The 18238-nt window shown below is 39.0% G+C and overlaps 1 protein-coding gene across 50 annotated transcripts in view; it reads right to left on the minus strand.

Annotated features, from left to right (window-relative positions):
- Positions 1-18238, minus strand: part of Dscam1 (Down syndrome cell adhesion molecule 1) — a 75868-nt gene that overhangs the window by 45016 nt on the left and 12614 nt on the right. For 8 of the 50 annotated variants that reach the window (XM_089731631.1, XM_089731597.1, XM_089731598.1 and 5 more), the window contains exons 3-6: positions 8774-8958; positions 8253-8391; positions 5123-5314; positions 2478-2627 (exon numbers count right to left, since the gene is read on the minus strand). In XM_089731631.1, the coding sequence (XP_089587757.1) occupies positions 2478-2627; positions 5123-5314; positions 8253-8391; positions 8774-8958 (666 nt within the window). Of the gene's footprint in view, positions 1-399; positions 524-579; positions 704-740; positions 865-2477; positions 2628-3686; positions 3867-3948; positions 4129-4555; positions 4736-4850; positions 5013-5122; positions 5315-5414; positions 5586-5643; positions 5806-5903; positions 6075-6176; positions 6339-6439; positions 6602-6695; positions 6867-6939; positions 7102-8252; positions 8392-8773; positions 8959-18238 lie in introns of all 50 variants that reach the window. The other 42 variants (XM_089731627.1, XM_089731628.1, XM_089731626.1 and 39 more) reach the window with 17 other exon arrangements.

Raw genomic sequence — 18238 nt, forward strand, 5'->3', positions numbered from 1 at the left:
AGGAGCAGGGAACCCTTGAGCTGTACAAAGTAGACATAATCCATTTCTTACTTTTTCTACGAAAGTTCTACTTATGTCCCCTGTTGGAAATTTTGGTGGTACTCTTCCCAATGGCTCTATGAAACAAAACTTTTCTTTATGATTGAAATTATATCTATAAACCCGTTGAATCTTACCTAAACATTGGTGGTGGAAAAGACTGAGCAGGACATAAAACTGACAAACTTTGTTGAGAATCAAAATTGAAAAGTCTACTTTTTTCTAAGGATGGAAATTTTGGCGATACTTTTCCCATAGGTTCTGTAGAAAAGAAACTCGTAAATAATGCTGCGCCTTTTTCACACTTACAGTTTGATATTTTCGATCCACTTTAATTAAGCGACACATAAAAAATATTACCTGAAAATTGGAATAGGGAAAGCTTGCGCTGGGCATTGCAATTCAAATCTTATGCTTTTCTTGACTGCGATAATAGTTCCCATCACAACTGAAGCGAATTTAGGTGGAACACGTCCAACGGGTTCTAAAGGGATATCACAATATTTTTTATGTAGTGGGAATCGTATTTAGTGTAGTTACCTGAACAAAGGGGTGGGGAATGCCTGTGCAGGACACTGCAATGCGTATGAATTAAATTTCTTAACTTCGAACATAGTCCCGGTTAATACTGATGCAAATTTAGGAGGTACACGGCCAACAGGTTCTACAAAGATTGAACAATAAGTAAAAGAAATGGTTACCTGAACAATGGGACAGGGAATGCCTGTGCAGGACATTGTAAATTAAATGGGGCGCCAGATGTAGTAACAAACATTGCACCCACTTGAGTTGTCGACAATTTAGGTGGAACGCGCCCTATCGGCTCTGAGGAATGACGCAAAACGACGTTAATAAAATTAATCTTACCGGTACATAGGTGCGGGAAAGGCCTGAGCTGAGCATAGCAGGGCGAGGTTAGTAGATTCACTAAACTGGAAGCCACTGGTAGTTTGTGCATTAGGGAACTTTGGAGGCACCCGACCCACAGGTTCTGCGCATGTTGGGAGAAGGCGAATTTACGAACGTAGTTGAGGACCATAAGATTGCGAAAAAGAAACCTGTATAGCCCCTATATTTCTCCAAATTTTCATGGCATTGTCTATAAATCAAAGCTCTGCAGGGTACCCTATCCCAACATTCAGGCAAGTGATTTTAAAATGTACTCAGATATTCACAAAGTTAAAAAATTCTGTAATCACTTTATCGATTCATTTATATAATTGATTGGTAACAAATTTTGAATTTCTAATATGTCGCGTAAGTTTTAAAAAACATATTTATAGTAAAATGATTACAGATTTTTGTTCAGAAATAAAGTAAGCGTAAACTTAGAAAAGTTAATACAGAATATTCTCTTTATTGATATTATAAGGTATATTTTTCTATTTAAAACGGCAGCTGAAACGCCTTTTATTTTTAAATTACAACTAAATTCATTCGTGCTAATAGAAAATATAGTAGAGAAAATGCTATTCTGTATTAATTAAAATTAACGAATTCCTCTATGTTAAATAGGATTTGATTAATTTCTTAAAATATGCATTTCTTTTGAGTTTAATGCTCTCTTTTGAGTTTTGAGTTAATTGTCATTTGAAAAGTGAATAAGTAATACGGATGTGCATATTTCAAGAAGTTACACAAACTATTGATTCATTAATTTACCTAATTTTCAGATCATTGTTAAGTAGCAATCAACTCATATAGTTTACATTTAAAATCACAACACTTTTTAGAAGAAAATACCCATATGAAGGCCCGCGGTATCCGTATTTTAATATGTAGGTACAAATTTGTAGTGAATAATTTAATTTAAGAGCTTCCTTCTCCACTTATATTAAGCAGCTTTATAGCGGGTTTCGCGGGAAGAAGGTGAGAGAAACCTTCCCTTCTGTCACCCGCTAGGCGGAAGTGGATCAGTATGGAGGAAGAAAACAGAGATATCTCTGTCTCTTGAAAGACTATACTAATCGTGACTACACGACTTGGTACAGGGATTTCCATGCTTCGAAAGCCGGTCCACTAAGTCAAGTCCTTGTAGCCTAAAGGATAAGACTCGTATCGAGTTATATGACTGTATACCGGTGCTCAAATACCGCAAGCATGGACGAATTTTTGTAAAGAAATTCATAAATATTTAATGCATATTCATGAATTACTTCTTCAATGATGGATTTGTGTCATCACTGATATTGTAGGGCGGATCTCAAGCGCGGATGTTTAGGCACGTGTAATGTTTTTTTTTTCATTTACTTGACTTCCGAAAAGTTCCTTTCCTTTGCTATTAATAATCAAAAATATTATATCGAACACTTGGCTGTATATAATTAAATTGCGATACGGTTTTGGGTATCCTACTCATGAAGTGATTCATTTTTACTCCATTAACATGAATTGATAGCGTACTTAATTCGTTTTTTTTTTTGATAAATTAAACTCACCAGTGATGACAAGTCGCCCCTTAGTAGCTGACAATCTAGTTTCTCCAGTCAGTCTATGCTTTGTCCGACATTGGTAAGATTTATATCCGTCTTCAGGTCCGACATCACGAATGTGTAACTCTCCAGATGGGAGTACTAAATATTTTCCGTCTGAAAATTGTTATTATCGATTATGAATATGTTCTTTCTCGCTTGAATATATTCAGCAAATAAATTAAAGCAATAGACCAAAATTTTAATGAAATGCAACATAAGGTTGCTATTTACTTATAAATCGTATAGCATGCATTAGCCTAAGGAAGTGGGAAAAAGGATTAAGGTAGGCCGTGAGGCCCATGGAAACACGGGAACCCATCATAGGAGCATTCACCTAATAGTCACCTAACCATTTGAGCAATCCGCAATCTTAAAACAATAGAGATAAGGCTGAAAAAAGCCAAATCTGAAATACCAAAATTATAGATAGTTCGTACCGTGCGCTTCGTTAGAATCAAGCTCTAGTTGTTCTTCACCTTCACTGACAATCCATGATATAACTGAGACATACTCGGAAACGAAGCTCGGAATATGACATTTAAGTATAGCACTATTCCCTCTAAGGACGTATTCTTCCATTAAATTGACAGCATATGACTGTGACACCACTGAAACAATACAGTATTTGCTGGATGATCGCTCAATGTGTGATGTCTGGAGGTAAATTGTATATGTATTCATGAAGAAACGCAATCTGATAAAATATATAGTTATTTTTAAGATACATATACAAGTCTTGAAGAAGAAACAATCTGATCTAAAGCTTTTCTTTAACCGTTGCCAAAAGGATTAGAAGGAAAGGACTCAATTCATTTTAATTTTCATCATTGTTATACCTAAATTTAGAGTTTCATTGATTTTTATTTCTTGCTCTTTTTGATCTTCAGAAATAATCCAAGAAGAAACTGAGACATATTCAGATACAAAACTAGGAACTTGACACTTCAGGATAGCGGCATTTCCCCGCAAAACATATTCTTCCCAAAATTTGACGTCGTATTCTTGAGATATTACTGAAATATTTGCCAAGAGCTGTCAAATATACCCGGTTTTTACTTGGGAAATAATAATAAAAGGCCAATAATACTAAGCTGTGATATTTATAAAATGTATGAAACAAAATTGAAGGGACGTAAAAGGGAAAGGTCATATTTGTTTTTATTTTCAAAATACCTAATGTGAATTCAGACTCTATATTAATTTCAGTTTCTACAACATCATTCTGGGAGATAATCCAAGAAGTAACCGTTACATATTCGGTGGCAAAGCTTGGTATTTGACATTTCAATATAGCAGCGTTTCCCCGCAAAACGTTCTCTTCCCATAGGTTGACAGTATAAGATTGCGATACCACTGAAACAGATTCAGAGCACTCAAATTTGCAGGTTTAAGGAAGGGGTTTTGGTGGGACGAGTAACAACCTTCCATCGGATACCTAAATTAGACGACCCGTTCGAGCTTATCTCGATATCTGGATAGTTTTTTTCCGATATAGTCCAGGATGTCACAGTCACGTATTCCGAGACAAAACTAGGTATATGACATTTTAGTACAGCCGAATTACCGCGAAGCACGTTTTCTTCCATTAGGTTTACGGTATAAGCCTGAGATACGGCTGAAATACATATCGTTTTTAAGTATAATAACATTTTTTATACAACAATTTAAAAAAATACTAAACATAAATCTTTAATTTTATTGCTACATTTCTGAAAGGAAGGGAAACTGGATACTGTGTTAATTTTGCTCGTTATTTATCAGAAATAGTACCCATATCGTTAGGTTCTGCTTTGATTTCTAAATCGTTCTTGTCTTCTTCTGACACAATCCAAGACGACACACTAACATACTCTGTTACAAATGTCGAAATATGGCATTTCAGAACAACAGCATTCCCACGCAAAACACTTTCTTCCATAAGATTGACCGTGTAGGCTTGTGTGACTACTGTAAATTTATAAAATGCGTGCTAATTTCCGATTGCGACAAAAGGGTAAGGACTGGGAAATTTAGACGACATAATTGACGATATAAAAAAATACCCTCTTTGTTTAATGATTCGTTATTTGTAATTTCAATTTTATTATCATCTTCCGAAATTATCCACGAAGCCACGAAAACATATTCTGTGACGAAACTTGGAATGAGGCATTTTACAATGACAGCATTTCCTCGTAATACGTTCTCTTCGACTAAATGGATTGTGTACGCCTGTGATACGACTAAAACAACATTGAACATAGTTATTATTTAACTATTATTTGTCATTATAATGAAATAATGTGGAAAGGAAAATTAGGATTTTTTTAAAGTACTTCTCAGCTTTACTAAATATACCGTTTTCATCAATTTGCAAGTACTCTCCTCCTTTAGTATCATGCCAAGAAACTACTTGCACGTGGTCAGAAACGAAAGACGGGATATGACATTTAAACACAGCAGCATTACCACGGATCACGTATATGTCGTATACTTGCGATTCATACAATTGATTAACAGCTGAAACGGTTACGATGTATTTTTAGAAACACAAAATGCTCGATGACCCTATTAGGATTTGGACTGTGGATAGGAACAACTACAGCCATGTATGCGTGTATGGCGATTACCGTAATTTCCGTCAGAGCTGTTGAATGAGAAAGAATTTGTATTCGGAACAGAAATAGATTCTTCGCTCTGTACCCATTCGAGTATTTGAATATAATCGGCAACAAACGACGGTATTATACATTTGATAATCGCGGAATTTCCACGTAAAATGTCTTCGTCAGTTACACGTGGCTCATAATTCTGTTGTACCACTGTGGACCAACATCGTTCATCTTATTTAAAAATCTATTTGTGTTTAGGAACAAGGGAGGATAATGGACGGCAACATTTTATAACTAGGATCTCTACTACCGGCCCTGGATATTTCATCTTCCTCTGAAGACACAGTTTCATTATCCATGGTCCATGCCACAACATGGACGAAGTCAGCAACGAAGGATGGTACGATGCATTTAAGTATCGCAGTATTGCCGCGGAGAACAAATTCATCATTTACTCTAGCTTCATACGTCTGAAGAACCGCTACGACAGAGGAAAAAGGAGTTTAAGGACAAGGTAACGTACTTTAGATGCCAATTACCAACATCTCCGCCGGGCTGATAAGTGCCACCCTCGCTGTCCATCCACATCTCGACATAAACAAAGTCAGAGACGTAGCTGGGCACTTCGCATTTCATAATAGCAGAGTTCCCTCTAATTACATATTCGTTATCGGCTTCGGCTTCAAAGGGCTGTGATACCACTACGCAAATATCACAAAACATTTTTTTTATCTACGTAAAGGGATTTTCGGATTGGGATTACGGTAATATTATTATTTTCTATCAATACACTGAATACCCTTCGCTATCTTGGTATTGTTTTCTGTAAGTATTTCACCATCGTCCATTAACCAAGATTCTACATAGACGAAGTCACTGACAAATGATGGAATCTTGCAATGAACAATAGCTGCGTTGCCTCTAATCACGTATTCATTTTCGGCTTCGGTCACGTAATTCTGCGATACGACTGTTGAATAATAACAAGATTGTATATGGGATCGATTGGTTTTAGGAGTAGGAATAGATAGCTATGGAAAATATGTTACGTTTGAATTTATTGTGTAGGTACCGAGATTTTCAGTGGGAGTGAAAACAGTTCCTTCTTCGTCTAACCAAGCGTCTACCTTCACAAAATCGGCCACAAAAGACGGAATAGAACATTTTAGGACGGCGGCATTTCCTCGGATAACATATTCTTTTAAAATTTCAGCTTCGTAGAACTGATTTACGACTGCAAAGGATTTCGTGACAACATATAGTACTGAACATTTAGTGTAATTGCGGGATAGGATTTTTTTGGATTTTTAAGCTACATATTGTGTAACTGAATACCAATATTGTCAGTATGTAGGTATTCTCCACCGTCGGTATCAATCCAAGCTTCGACTTTAACAAAATCACTAACAAAAGATGGTATGTTACACTTGAGTACTGCAGCATTCCCTCGTATCACATATTCTGATACTACTTCAGATTCATAATATTGTGTAACAACTGCAACATGGAAGTAGAACCGTGAATTTATAACGAGAAAGGATTTTGGGAAAAGGTGTGGGTTAAAAGTGCTTTGTAGTTTTGAGTCCGGTACCCTCGCCTTCCTTAGATTCTTCAATAGTAAATGTATTTCCGGTGTCGTCATGCCAAGATAAAACCGTAACGAAGTCCGCCACGAATGATGGAATTGAGCATTTCAATATCGCAGAGTTTCCACGAATAACATATTCATTATTTACTTCTGACTCGTATTGCTGTTGGACCACTGAAGAAAAAAATTTGCTCTGGAGTTAGGAAGGATATAAGGTTAAAAGACTGGAAACTTATGCAGAATTAACCGTAGTTTTCTCCGGGAAAAAAATCTTCGTTATGGTCCGTATGCCAGGATAGAACTTCAGTGAAATCAGCCACGAAGGAAGGAACTTGACATTTAAGCAAGATACTGTTCCCCAATATTACGTATTCCTTGTTGACGTCGGTATCGTATTGCTGTGCGACCACTTAGACGTAAATTATTAAATATGAAATTAATACTGACCAAATAATAATAAAAATATTGATGTAAAAATTTCATAAACATAACACATTAGGGTTGTCAATCATGATACATTCGTATAACTTATTGTACGAACACGAAGCATTAAAATTAATGTTAAAGTGAGGTGGACAGCCGTGAAATGATTATGTAAACTTATGTACCAGTCATCCTAACTGATTCATCTTTATACGATATCTTCATACCGAATTGAATGACTGTGCAATTAATTGACCTTTTTCACTAACGGTCGTAAAGGGCAGCGCCCTATAATGACCAATAAACCACTTACGTCCTTCCATTCATACAAAGCACGCCTTATTAGATAAATGAATGGTTTTAATGAGAGCACAACACTATTCAAATATTTGACATTTAGCAAGTGAAACTCTTAACTTAGGACCCGTGTAAAATAGTTTTTTTTGTATTTTCATTGCCAACAAAGGCAGGCGAATTTAAAGTCCACCCAATGAAAAGTGGATATCTTTCCTATCGAACATCATTCAAGCCAGGGACAGAGCTGACCGCTGCCTGAGAATAAAGATACTTTTTAAACTTGAGCTTCGCAGAAGAGATAGTTATAACGTGGCAATGACAATACCAGGTAAACAAATAATGACGCTGATATTATTATGGTGTATGATCAGTACTGTAATAATCGGTATTGGTAATTAAATACGTAGTTGACTCATCAACCTTTCTTATGCATAATTTACTTTCACACTTAAAACAAAATCAACTAGAATTTTTAGGATTGTAACTTTGTGAATTAAATGTAAACAGCTATACATATTTTACTTTCTACTTGATCATTTCAAGTAATACAAATATTATTAATGTTCGCTTTTATAAAATACTAACTGTATCCATCCGCTTCGCTGGGTATTTAACATTATTATTTCTCACCCCCACAAAGATTCTCATCATTAACGCCCCCACAACTGGTGTACGGAGTCCAACACTCATATAAATATTAGCCTATCAATTAAGTACATGTATATTCTACATGGACCAAGTTTCAAGTTGATCGGATGCATGGTTCAGTAGTTATAACGGAACATCCGTAATAACCACTGTAGATTTATATATTAGTATAGATACTTGAGGGAAGCTTACCCGCTCGGACATTGACATCACGCGACAGAATAGTTCCTACAGGGTTGCGTGCGAGACAAGCATAGACCTGAGCGTGTACTTCCTGGCGGTAATCTTTGGCACGGAATGGCGGGAACAATAAGTTTCCATTTGGCAAGACCTGGCAAATGAAAGTGTAGATTTAATGTATAGTACATTTCCGGTACATCACGCAAAAAGGGAAATGTTAAAAAAACTCATACAGATGTAATTAGTAATGTAATAATGTAAGTAATAATAAAAACAGACTTTACTGGTGGTAGGAGCTCTTGTGAGTCCGCACGGGTCGGTACCACCACCCTGCCTATTTCTGCCGTGATGCAGTAATGCGTTTCGGTTTGAAGTGCGGGGCAGCCGTTGTAACTATACTGAGACCTTAGAACTGATATCTCAAGGTGGGTGGCGTATTTACGTCGTAAATGTCTATGGGCTCCAGTAACCACTGAACACCAGGTGGGTTGTGAGCTCGTCCACTCATCTAAGCAATAAAAAAAGACACATACCTGACGCAATCCAGGGACATCTCCTACGGTAGTACCATCAGCTCGCACCCAGATGATGTCGGGAGTCGGAGAACCACGGGCAGCACATTCAACAGTCGCACCGGTCGTATTGCTGAAGTCTACTCGATTCGGGGGTTCCTTCATAAATATCGGGCCTATGGTTTCATCCTCGCATAGCACTGACCCTGAAATCATAAAACGATAAGTATTATCATTTAATTTACTCACAGAGAAAAGGATATGGATGTTCTTTTTTACTTAAAATTTATCCTCTATACCCTTCGATCAACAATAGTACCTGTTGATCGAAGTCTTTACCTACTATAAATGATTTGGGAGCCCGCTTGATGATATTACCATTCTATTTCAGGCTCGTAATATCGTTTAAAGGGCACGATGGCTGATACTATAGAAACATCGACGCCATTTGGTTTTCCTTGTATTTAGGTAATATCAGGTGTCAGCTAATAATAAGGTAAATGTAAATTATATTTTCGAATGCAAGTATTGTTTCTATGTGTATATTTTAGGCATACTGGTTGTAGCCAAGCATCCTAAAGTATTTTAGAATAAGGTTGGATTCATCTTTATGGTAGTGTCCGATGATTTATGTATGAATAAAGGTATATTTTAATTGTTATGTCTATGAACGCCAATAAGACAAATCATTTAGTTATTATGTTATTAAGTATATAGAGTTAAACTTTGGCCTACTGTCCCTAGTATCTATTGCAAATAGACGCAATACGTGCGTTTGTTGTCGCCAATCATTTTTCAGCGTTCTTCGTCTATAATGTCTGTAAGCCCCCCTGAGTACAAAGTACTCTCCTCCTAAGTGTTTCCTTAGTGCTATAGCATTTCCTCCTACAAGCAGAATCTAGCGGGGACTAAAGATGTGTTGAATAAAACAGGTACAAACTAGGCAGCAGCTTGGTTTTGTTTCTGGTACGGTTACCAGACTTTGTTCGTATGCAGGACTCTATGATTACGATTATCAAATAAAAGTTGGTACATAGATTGTATATAATTTTACGTAAATGTTTAACCTTTACGCTACCATTTTAATTGCCTTATCTAGCGTACAAGTTTGGATTACTTGATGTATGGTACATATCTATCCATCACTTATAAATATCGCCTGTATCATGGGTACAATCAACCCCTACTACTATAATATAAGTTTTAACCGCATCGCTGTCTACTCTACAGCATTTTAGCTTCAGGCTCCAGCTATTATCACCCGCATAGCCATGCACGTCAGCCATAGATAACATGTTAGTAAAATGCAGAATAAATATCTGAGCACAGAGCACCAAAGCCTTATGCGACCCAGTATTTATTGTCATATTTTTGAAACAACCGCCGACATTTACTTTGCTATTCATGCAAACTACAAAAACCGATATAAATTTTCTACGCTATAGTTTTACTTATTCAAAAAAACATGTTTTTAAATGCGTGAACGATTCAACGAGTGATGGGTGTAAAATCATTGTTTGAAGAAAATATATTTTGAATTCTAAAATAAATATAATATAGTAGTATTAATTTAAATTAAAACAGCTTCCGACATATATCAATATGTAGGTAATTTAAAATCGCGAGACACGTAACTAACTCCCAAGCCCCACTAGTTATAAGAGCTTGACCTAGTTCATTATGAGCGCAGCCGCAGAGCTCGGTAAAGTAATACAGGACAAGCGAGGGTTACGAACTCCAATAGAAATAGATATGAGTTTTTGAAAATACACCTTACGGAGTTAAGAATAGGTTCAAAATTAAAAACACGTCTTGCAATCCCAGTCGGCTTGACAGTTCACAAGATCAAGTAAGTTACTTAACGTTAATTGATGTTATTATTAGGTACCGTCATTACCTTGCAGCTGCTTTCTTTGACCACGACCACGAAGTTAAATATTACTTGTATTTTAATATATTATTTTATTAAAAATTACACTAGTCTTAAGCGATTTCAGGATAATAATAAGTATTTTACCCAACAGACGATCAAAAGAGAAAAAAAAATGTATATATTTTTTTTATTGCTTTGATGGGACGAGTTTACAGCCCACCCGGTGTTAAGTGGTTACTGGAGCCCATAGACATCTACAGCGTAAATGCGCGACCCACCTTGAAATATAAGTTCTATGATCTCAGTATAGTTACAACGGCTGTCCCACTCTTCAAAACGAAACGCATTACTGCTTCACAGCAGAATTAGGCAGGCTGGTGGTACCTACCCGCGCGGACTCACAAGAGGTCCTACCACCAGTGAGTGTTTGAGTTTTTTTTCCTGTTGTTGCAAATGAACCCTTTTGGTAATTTAGTTTAAAGCTTTTTATTAGAATATCAGATGTATATAAAAAGAAAAAAAAATCAATTGAAGGTGCCGATATGAAAGTTTAAAAGAATTATCACAGCAATGCATACCTGCATCCGAGAAGAAAATGGGAGTTTCGAATACAAAAAATAACAATAAAGGAAATAAGAACTAGCTCCGACCGACGGTTACGTGCTCGCGACAGCTGCGTGCGCGCTCTTCTCTGATTGGCCGAAACCGCGACAGATGTGCTGCACATCACAACCTGAGCAGCTAAGATTTATTTAACAGACATTCTTTAACTAAAATGCCCACTTAGTTTCTCGCCGGATCTCCTCGGTGGGTCGCGTTACCGATCCGGTGGTAGATTCTGCGAAGCACTGCTCTCCCTAAGGCTAGTAGCAAGTAAATTCGTCAGGTTAGCGCCCCATGAGCTCACGTACTCGCCCGGTGAATCTAATATAGCCCCTCGAGATTACTAGAATAAGTAGAATAGGTAGGGAAAAAAATTACTAAAATGACAATACCAGGTAAACAAATAATGACGCTGATATTATTATGGTATATGATCAGTACTGTACTAATCGGTATTGGTAATTAATACGTAGTTGACTCATCAACCTTTCTTATGCATAATTTACTTTCACACTTAAAACAAAATCAACTAGAATTTTTAGAATTGTAACTTCGTGAATTAAATGTAAACAGCTATACATAGTATAGTACTTTCTACTTGATCATTTCAAGTAATACAAATATTATTAATGTTCGCTTTTATAAAATACTAGCTGTACCCATCCGCTTCACTGGGCATTTAAAATTAACATTATTATTTCTCACCCCCACAAAGATTCTCATCATTAACGCCCCCGCAACTGGTGTACGGAGTCCAACACTCCCTCAAATACGTACCGATACTTTCGTCGGGATTAAACTATTATAATCATATTTTTAGCCGGATGATTCTCGATGGATTCTTTACTCATCGTAAATGAAGATAAACGACAAACTCAAGCTTTATAGCCTTTCTCAATAAAGAGATTAGCTAAAGCAATACGGTTTTTTCAAATGGGACTACATAATAATTTAAACTATTTCCATAGATCAACAGGCACACGAACTCTCCAGCCTTACTAAATATTTACATCTGCATCCAGCCCCTAATTATTTCCTATTACTTATTTATTATTTACTTATAGAATATAACAAGTTACAAATGCCATTATAGTCTTTTAGAAATAGAAAAATCTCAAGTATTACAATTATTTTAATATCAAATTCATATACAGACAATCAAGACAGTTGTACATGATATAGGTATAGATAAACAATAAATCAATTTACACAGTCATTAACATCGATATTAATGAATTCCCGACAGGCTGCTAACTAACTGTGATTACTTATTCTTCTATATCGTTCCCTCACTACTGAGGATCGCGACCATATGCGACGTACTACTTGATTACTTATACACGACACTTAGATACGTCTCACGGATTGTTCCATGCGTGTATAGGTATACGAAAGTAGTGGTTGGGCTTAAAACTATGACGGCAGGAAGTTCATAATCCCAGTGCCTTAAACGAGTTGTAGCTTTTATTTAAAATAAAAATTCGTTTTAAGAATTCTGTATCATTACCAAATAACAGGAAGCGACGTTTAATGCATTTATAAATGGCGGGCGGGGTATGTCAGAGTCGGGCGGACGGGTATGTCAGAGTCTGACTAAAACCTTCTGTCGTTCAACAACCAACGTTCAAACCTCGCATGAGACAGAACTCATGAAAAGGCAAAGGGGGGAAAGTGAAGCGTTTAGGGCGGAGCACATCTCTCCCATCACCCTCCCCCTCGGGACGCCGTACTGGCGGTCGTCGGCGCCACGACCACCAGCCCTCTCGGTCGGCAGACTGTCCGAAGCCCGCCTAGATGGCGCCGGTTAGAGTGGGTTACCCTATGGAATACCCGCTGGGCCAGAACCAGCGTGGGTCGAGGATAGCCGGCCTTCCATCACCTCTCTTGCGTAAAACGCGTGCAGAGCAGCTTGCACGTCGTCTTCTTAGGCCCCCCTCGCCGGTCCCCAGAACGACATGTGAGGGGACCCGAAAGTATTTCGTGTCTATGGGTTTTTTTCCTGCCTATGCTGATAGCCTTGAGAGGCTATTTCAGCTTCTCCTTGACGTGTAGGTAAGCTCACGGGGTTCAAACCGGGAGTGTTGCTAACACTGGCCCTAGCAAGAGCAGTGCTTCACAGAATCTACCGCCGGATCGGAAACGCAACCCACTGCGAAGATCCGGTGAGAAACTCAGTGGGCTGTAGGTTAATTTACTCGCCGAGCCCTTCGTCGCAAGCGATGGGTTCGACGAGAACGATGATCGGTGCTTGGGGTACCTAAAAGCACCGTTAGTGGATCGGGAGGATCCGAGATAACGTGTTTTGGGCGACGTCAACTGTTTACTATTTGGTCCGCAGGATCGGCAATGTTGTTATTGGCGGCCACGATGAGAGGATTCTCGTGTCGTGCCGCTTTATCGAAATGGGTGTTTCGCGTCTATGGGATCCATAACTAGCTAACACCAGATATTCCGTGAGCTCGTCTAAGTGCTTTAACAATAAAAAGCATGATTAGAATGTATCTACAGTAAACATAGATACTCACAAACGTTTACGTTTATCTGTTAATAAAAAGATAGCGTCATCAGCTGATTGATAATATTCCTGATAAAGACTATACCTATGGTAGGTCAATGCTAATCGGCATCAACCTGATTTGATAAACGTTATTACGGTTTCGAGCACTTCGTTAATACTTTGATCACAAACATTTTTTGCGGTTTAATTTCGTGTTTACTCATACTAGGGCAGATGATTACAGCGCGCAAAACAAAAATTCTTTAGTCTACCTACTAGAAAAACAAAATGTTTCCTTGCAAGATAACCAAAACATCAGGTTCCAAAAAAATTTATGTCTTTAGCACATCGTCAAGAAATTAGTAGTTTTGGCCTTTCTTCTTGGCCTTTTTGAGCTACTGCTATTCTTTGCTTATGAGATGTCCATTGCAATAGTTATCTGAAAGAACGTATAATACAGTCCTTTTATTTTTATTAGGTATTTTAGTTTATTTTATTTTAGTATTATATTGCTAGTAATATTATATTTGAATTGTTTCATTTTTATAAGTTGTCTTCCTAATAAAAGAAAACAAAAGTATGTAATTATTTTTCTATCTTACTCTCTGATTGCTAACCCTCCATTTCTATCATTAAGTAGCGGGGTATGTTGCAAGGCTACACAGGGTACCTCCATTCATCCCATTTTAGCCGCGAAGCAATCAGTAATTGTCGTTTGTAGGGTAGAGTAGTTACTGTGGTCTAGTCGACTAGTCTATCCCGGTGTGATCCTACCCTATCGTGATCGATCCCTGATCGATCCCTACAATGCGGTACCATCCCGGCCGAATCTAATGCCTAACGTTCACGGTTGCTTAGTAATGTGCTAAATTGGATAGTTAGACAGACGATGAACAAGTCCGAAGCTATTAACCAAATCTTTAATTATAATATCTTACATTCGTTAATGTTGTGTTTATTATATGCGTGACTGCCCCACTAATTAGACAATAACATTATGCAAATCGATATTGATATTAGTTCTCGGTTTGTTTGTTATGTTCGTTTTGTGCTATTGATAAATTGATAAATTGTCAATACGACGCAAGAAACCGAATTCCTTAACTTGAACCAATTTCAGAAGTTAAATATGTAGATTTGACAATTACCGTCTTTTTGAAAGATGAACGAATTGCGCGGTCTTAACTTGAACTGAATTACCTGCTTAAAATGTTTTAGTGAATTATTCATGGTCTTACGAGCACGGGTATGCAAGTGTATTGTTACGGTCGTAGCCTTTCGGTAATAGTGTTGGAAATGTTTAAAACATAGGTATTCGGACGAAGGCTTTTATTCCATGTTGAATAATAGATGGAAAGAATAACGGCTCTCGACACATGATCAAAATTCCAAAAGTAGAAAACAAAATGTATTTGAGCGCTGCATTTTTGCAAATTGCTCTCATTTGGTTTAATTTGGTCGCCTGTTTTGGCATACGAACTTTTATTGTATATCTGTATGAATAATAATAATAATTGTAAGTAAAAAGGGTTTTAACACGATAGAGTATGCCCGAAGTAAACTCAATGGAGCTTGAATATCAGTATTCCGACTCCAATACATTACACGACTCCTATCAACTTACATTTCTCTCTTTATCTCCAGGCTGACCCCCGTGAGCTCATCTACACATCCGGTGAAGCTAGCATTACCCCTCAAGGTTACTAACAATAGGTAGACGAAAAAAAACTCTACTCAAATAATTATGTTCTGAATTTTTTTACAATACGACTCCTTTGTCTTTTAGGGGCGAATATGACAGATTCGCCATGCGGGAGCTGTGTGAATAAAGGTAAGTAATCTCACGTTACACTTTTCGAGTACAAATGTCACTACAATAAGGTACGTACGGTACGATAATTAGGTAGCTTATTTTATTAAAAACAATTCCCAATAATTTGTCTTTTTTCACTTTTATTTTAAGATTTTCTGCGTGGCTGTAAAATTATCAACGATTTACGAACGTATTCAAACAATTTGATTCCCGTAATATATTATAGTTAGTTCATGAACCAGTGAATGCTTTTCCGTAATTTTACAAATACAACAGTTGGAAATTAGGTCAATGTGTTGACAAAAAGGCTGATTGATAATCATTTGTTTTAGATTGCTGTATTTTATTACAAGGTTACGCTGCGTTGCTATAATATTTGCAGACGGTGCGGTCTAGTGTAACAAAAGGGCGTTAAGCTAGTTTGTTTGTGCTGTATTTTTAGTATTTCCGTCTGACTTTTCGAAAAGGTATTTTAAAAAAATGTCGTCTACATAATTAAAACTACATATTTTGACAGTGAAATCAAACGTTTCAAATTTTCTTTTTATTATTTCCGAAGTTTTGAATACTGTACAGTTTTCTTGGTCACGCACGATTGAGGTGGTATTCGTCGATATTTGAATATTTTGCTAACTACCGTGTGATTGATAAAGCGTGTTTAAGCCGTAAAAGCAGTTTTAATTAAACTATCCATTGTTTAAAATTTCTTGGATAATTTAAACTTCGGTATAGCTTAGTGCATTCTATGGTTGCAGCGTTAACTAAATGGCGTTTATGGCATGGGTATAAAAAACTACAGGACTATTTGAATTTGATTTCGTAGATGTTTTGAGCGAAGTGAGTGAACTGGAGTTTAGTGTTAATACGACCACTGTAGGTTATCTGGTCGAAGTACCTACCTATTGCATTACATAATATGGTTGTTTTGTAATTATAAGACTTTCTTTTCTTGTAAACTAGAAGCCATGAAAGCTTAAAACGCAGGAAGTACGTAGTAAATGTTCATGCGGGTTTACAACTACCCTATCAGTAGGAAGTATACCTACGAGTCCATAGATTTTGTGACATTCATTTTATAGAAAGATGTGTGTGTGTGTGTGTGTGTGTGTGTCACTGTCATTAATACCTACTTTTTTTTTTTGGCCAGGAGGAAATCGCCGGACTTCCGGCCTTCTCTGGGGATGGCGAGCGGGGTATGTCAGAGTCGAACTGACTAAAACCTCCTGTCGCTCAACAACCGACGTCCAAACCTCGCATGAGACAGAACTCATGAAAAGGCAAAGAAAGGGAAAGTGAAGCGTTTAGTGTGGAGCACATCTCTCCCATCACCCTCCCCCTCGGGACGCCGGACTGGCGGTCGTCGGCGCCAGGACCACCAGCCCTTTCGGTCGGCAGACTGTCCGAAGCCCGCCTAGATGGCGCCGGTTAGAGTGGGTTACCCTACGGAATACCCCGCTGGGCCAGAACCAGCGTGGGTCGAGGATGGCCGGCCTTCCATCACCCGGATGCTCTTGCGAAAAACGCGTGGAGAGCAGCTTGCACGTCGTCTTCTTAAGCCCCCCTCGCCGGTCCCCAGACCGACATGTGAGGGGAACCCGAAACACTTAAGAGGGCCAGGGCTTGGGCGAGATCCGCCTCCCTGGCCCCCGCTCGACGGCGGCGGGATTGTGCGTCTCTCACGCGCCCCGCCGCCTCCTTCTGCGAGATGGTGCACTCGCAAAAGTCGAGCATCGCTTTCCACGACTCGTCGTCGCCGAGCATCGATGCCACAACACTCGGCAACGACAAGTCGGTTCCTATTTTTGCGACGAGGACACGGCGCCACCCCTCCCATGCGGGGCAGACGACGAGCGTATGCTCTGCCGTGTCTAAGCCGCAACCACAATGGTGGCACTCTGCCGTCGGCTCGGCTGTGAGCCGGTGCAGGAACTCATCGAAACAACCATGCCCAGTGAGCACCTGCGTGAGCCGGAAAGTGAGGCGTCCTCTGTCACGATTCACCCAATCCACAAGGACCGGGCGAATCGCCTCGACAGTCCTACGACCAGCCGAAGGATTAGCCAGCCGTCTGGACCATGACTCCAGCACGGACCGCCGAGATTGGGCCCTCCGCGCTCTGATTACACTGGGGCTGGGACGCGCCACGCCCCGGGCACGAAGGTCAGCCCGCCACTTATAGTCAGCGGCGAGCGCCTCCACTTCCAAAACCCAAGGCGGCGTCCCAGCCAGTACACACGCCGCCTCAAAAGAGATGGTGTGATAACCACGGATGACCCTGATCGCGATGGTGCGTTGCGGCCGTTGCAGCAGCTTCGCCACCCCCACGGCCAGGGACTGGCCCCACACGGGTGCCCCGTATAGGGCCATTGATCGCACCACCCTCGTATAGAGACGGCGCGTCACCTGGTCAGGCCCCCCAACGTTGGGGAGAAGCCGGCTTAACGCGCCGGCCACCGCCAACAAACGAGGGACCAGGTTCTGAAAGTGGTTAGTATCTACATACGTGATAGTTTAGTAAGGTTAAGTAAATTTAAGTAGAAAAATGCTCCTGAAGTTACCGGAAACATGCCTATGTCACCCAATTGATACCAATAGTCCGGACGTCTTTGTTATAAGGCCACGAACGCTTCTAAACTATGAACTACGATTGGAAGCGGTCGTTGAACTAATAAAATCCAGATTCTCACCCGCTACCGTTAA

This window comes from Bombyx mandarina, chromosome 12 (assembly GCF_030267445.1).
Source record: "Bombyx mandarina strain Sakado chromosome 12, ASM3026744v2".
Lineage (NCBI taxonomy): Eukaryota > Metazoa > Arthropoda > Insecta > Lepidoptera > Bombycidae > Bombyx > Bombyx mandarina.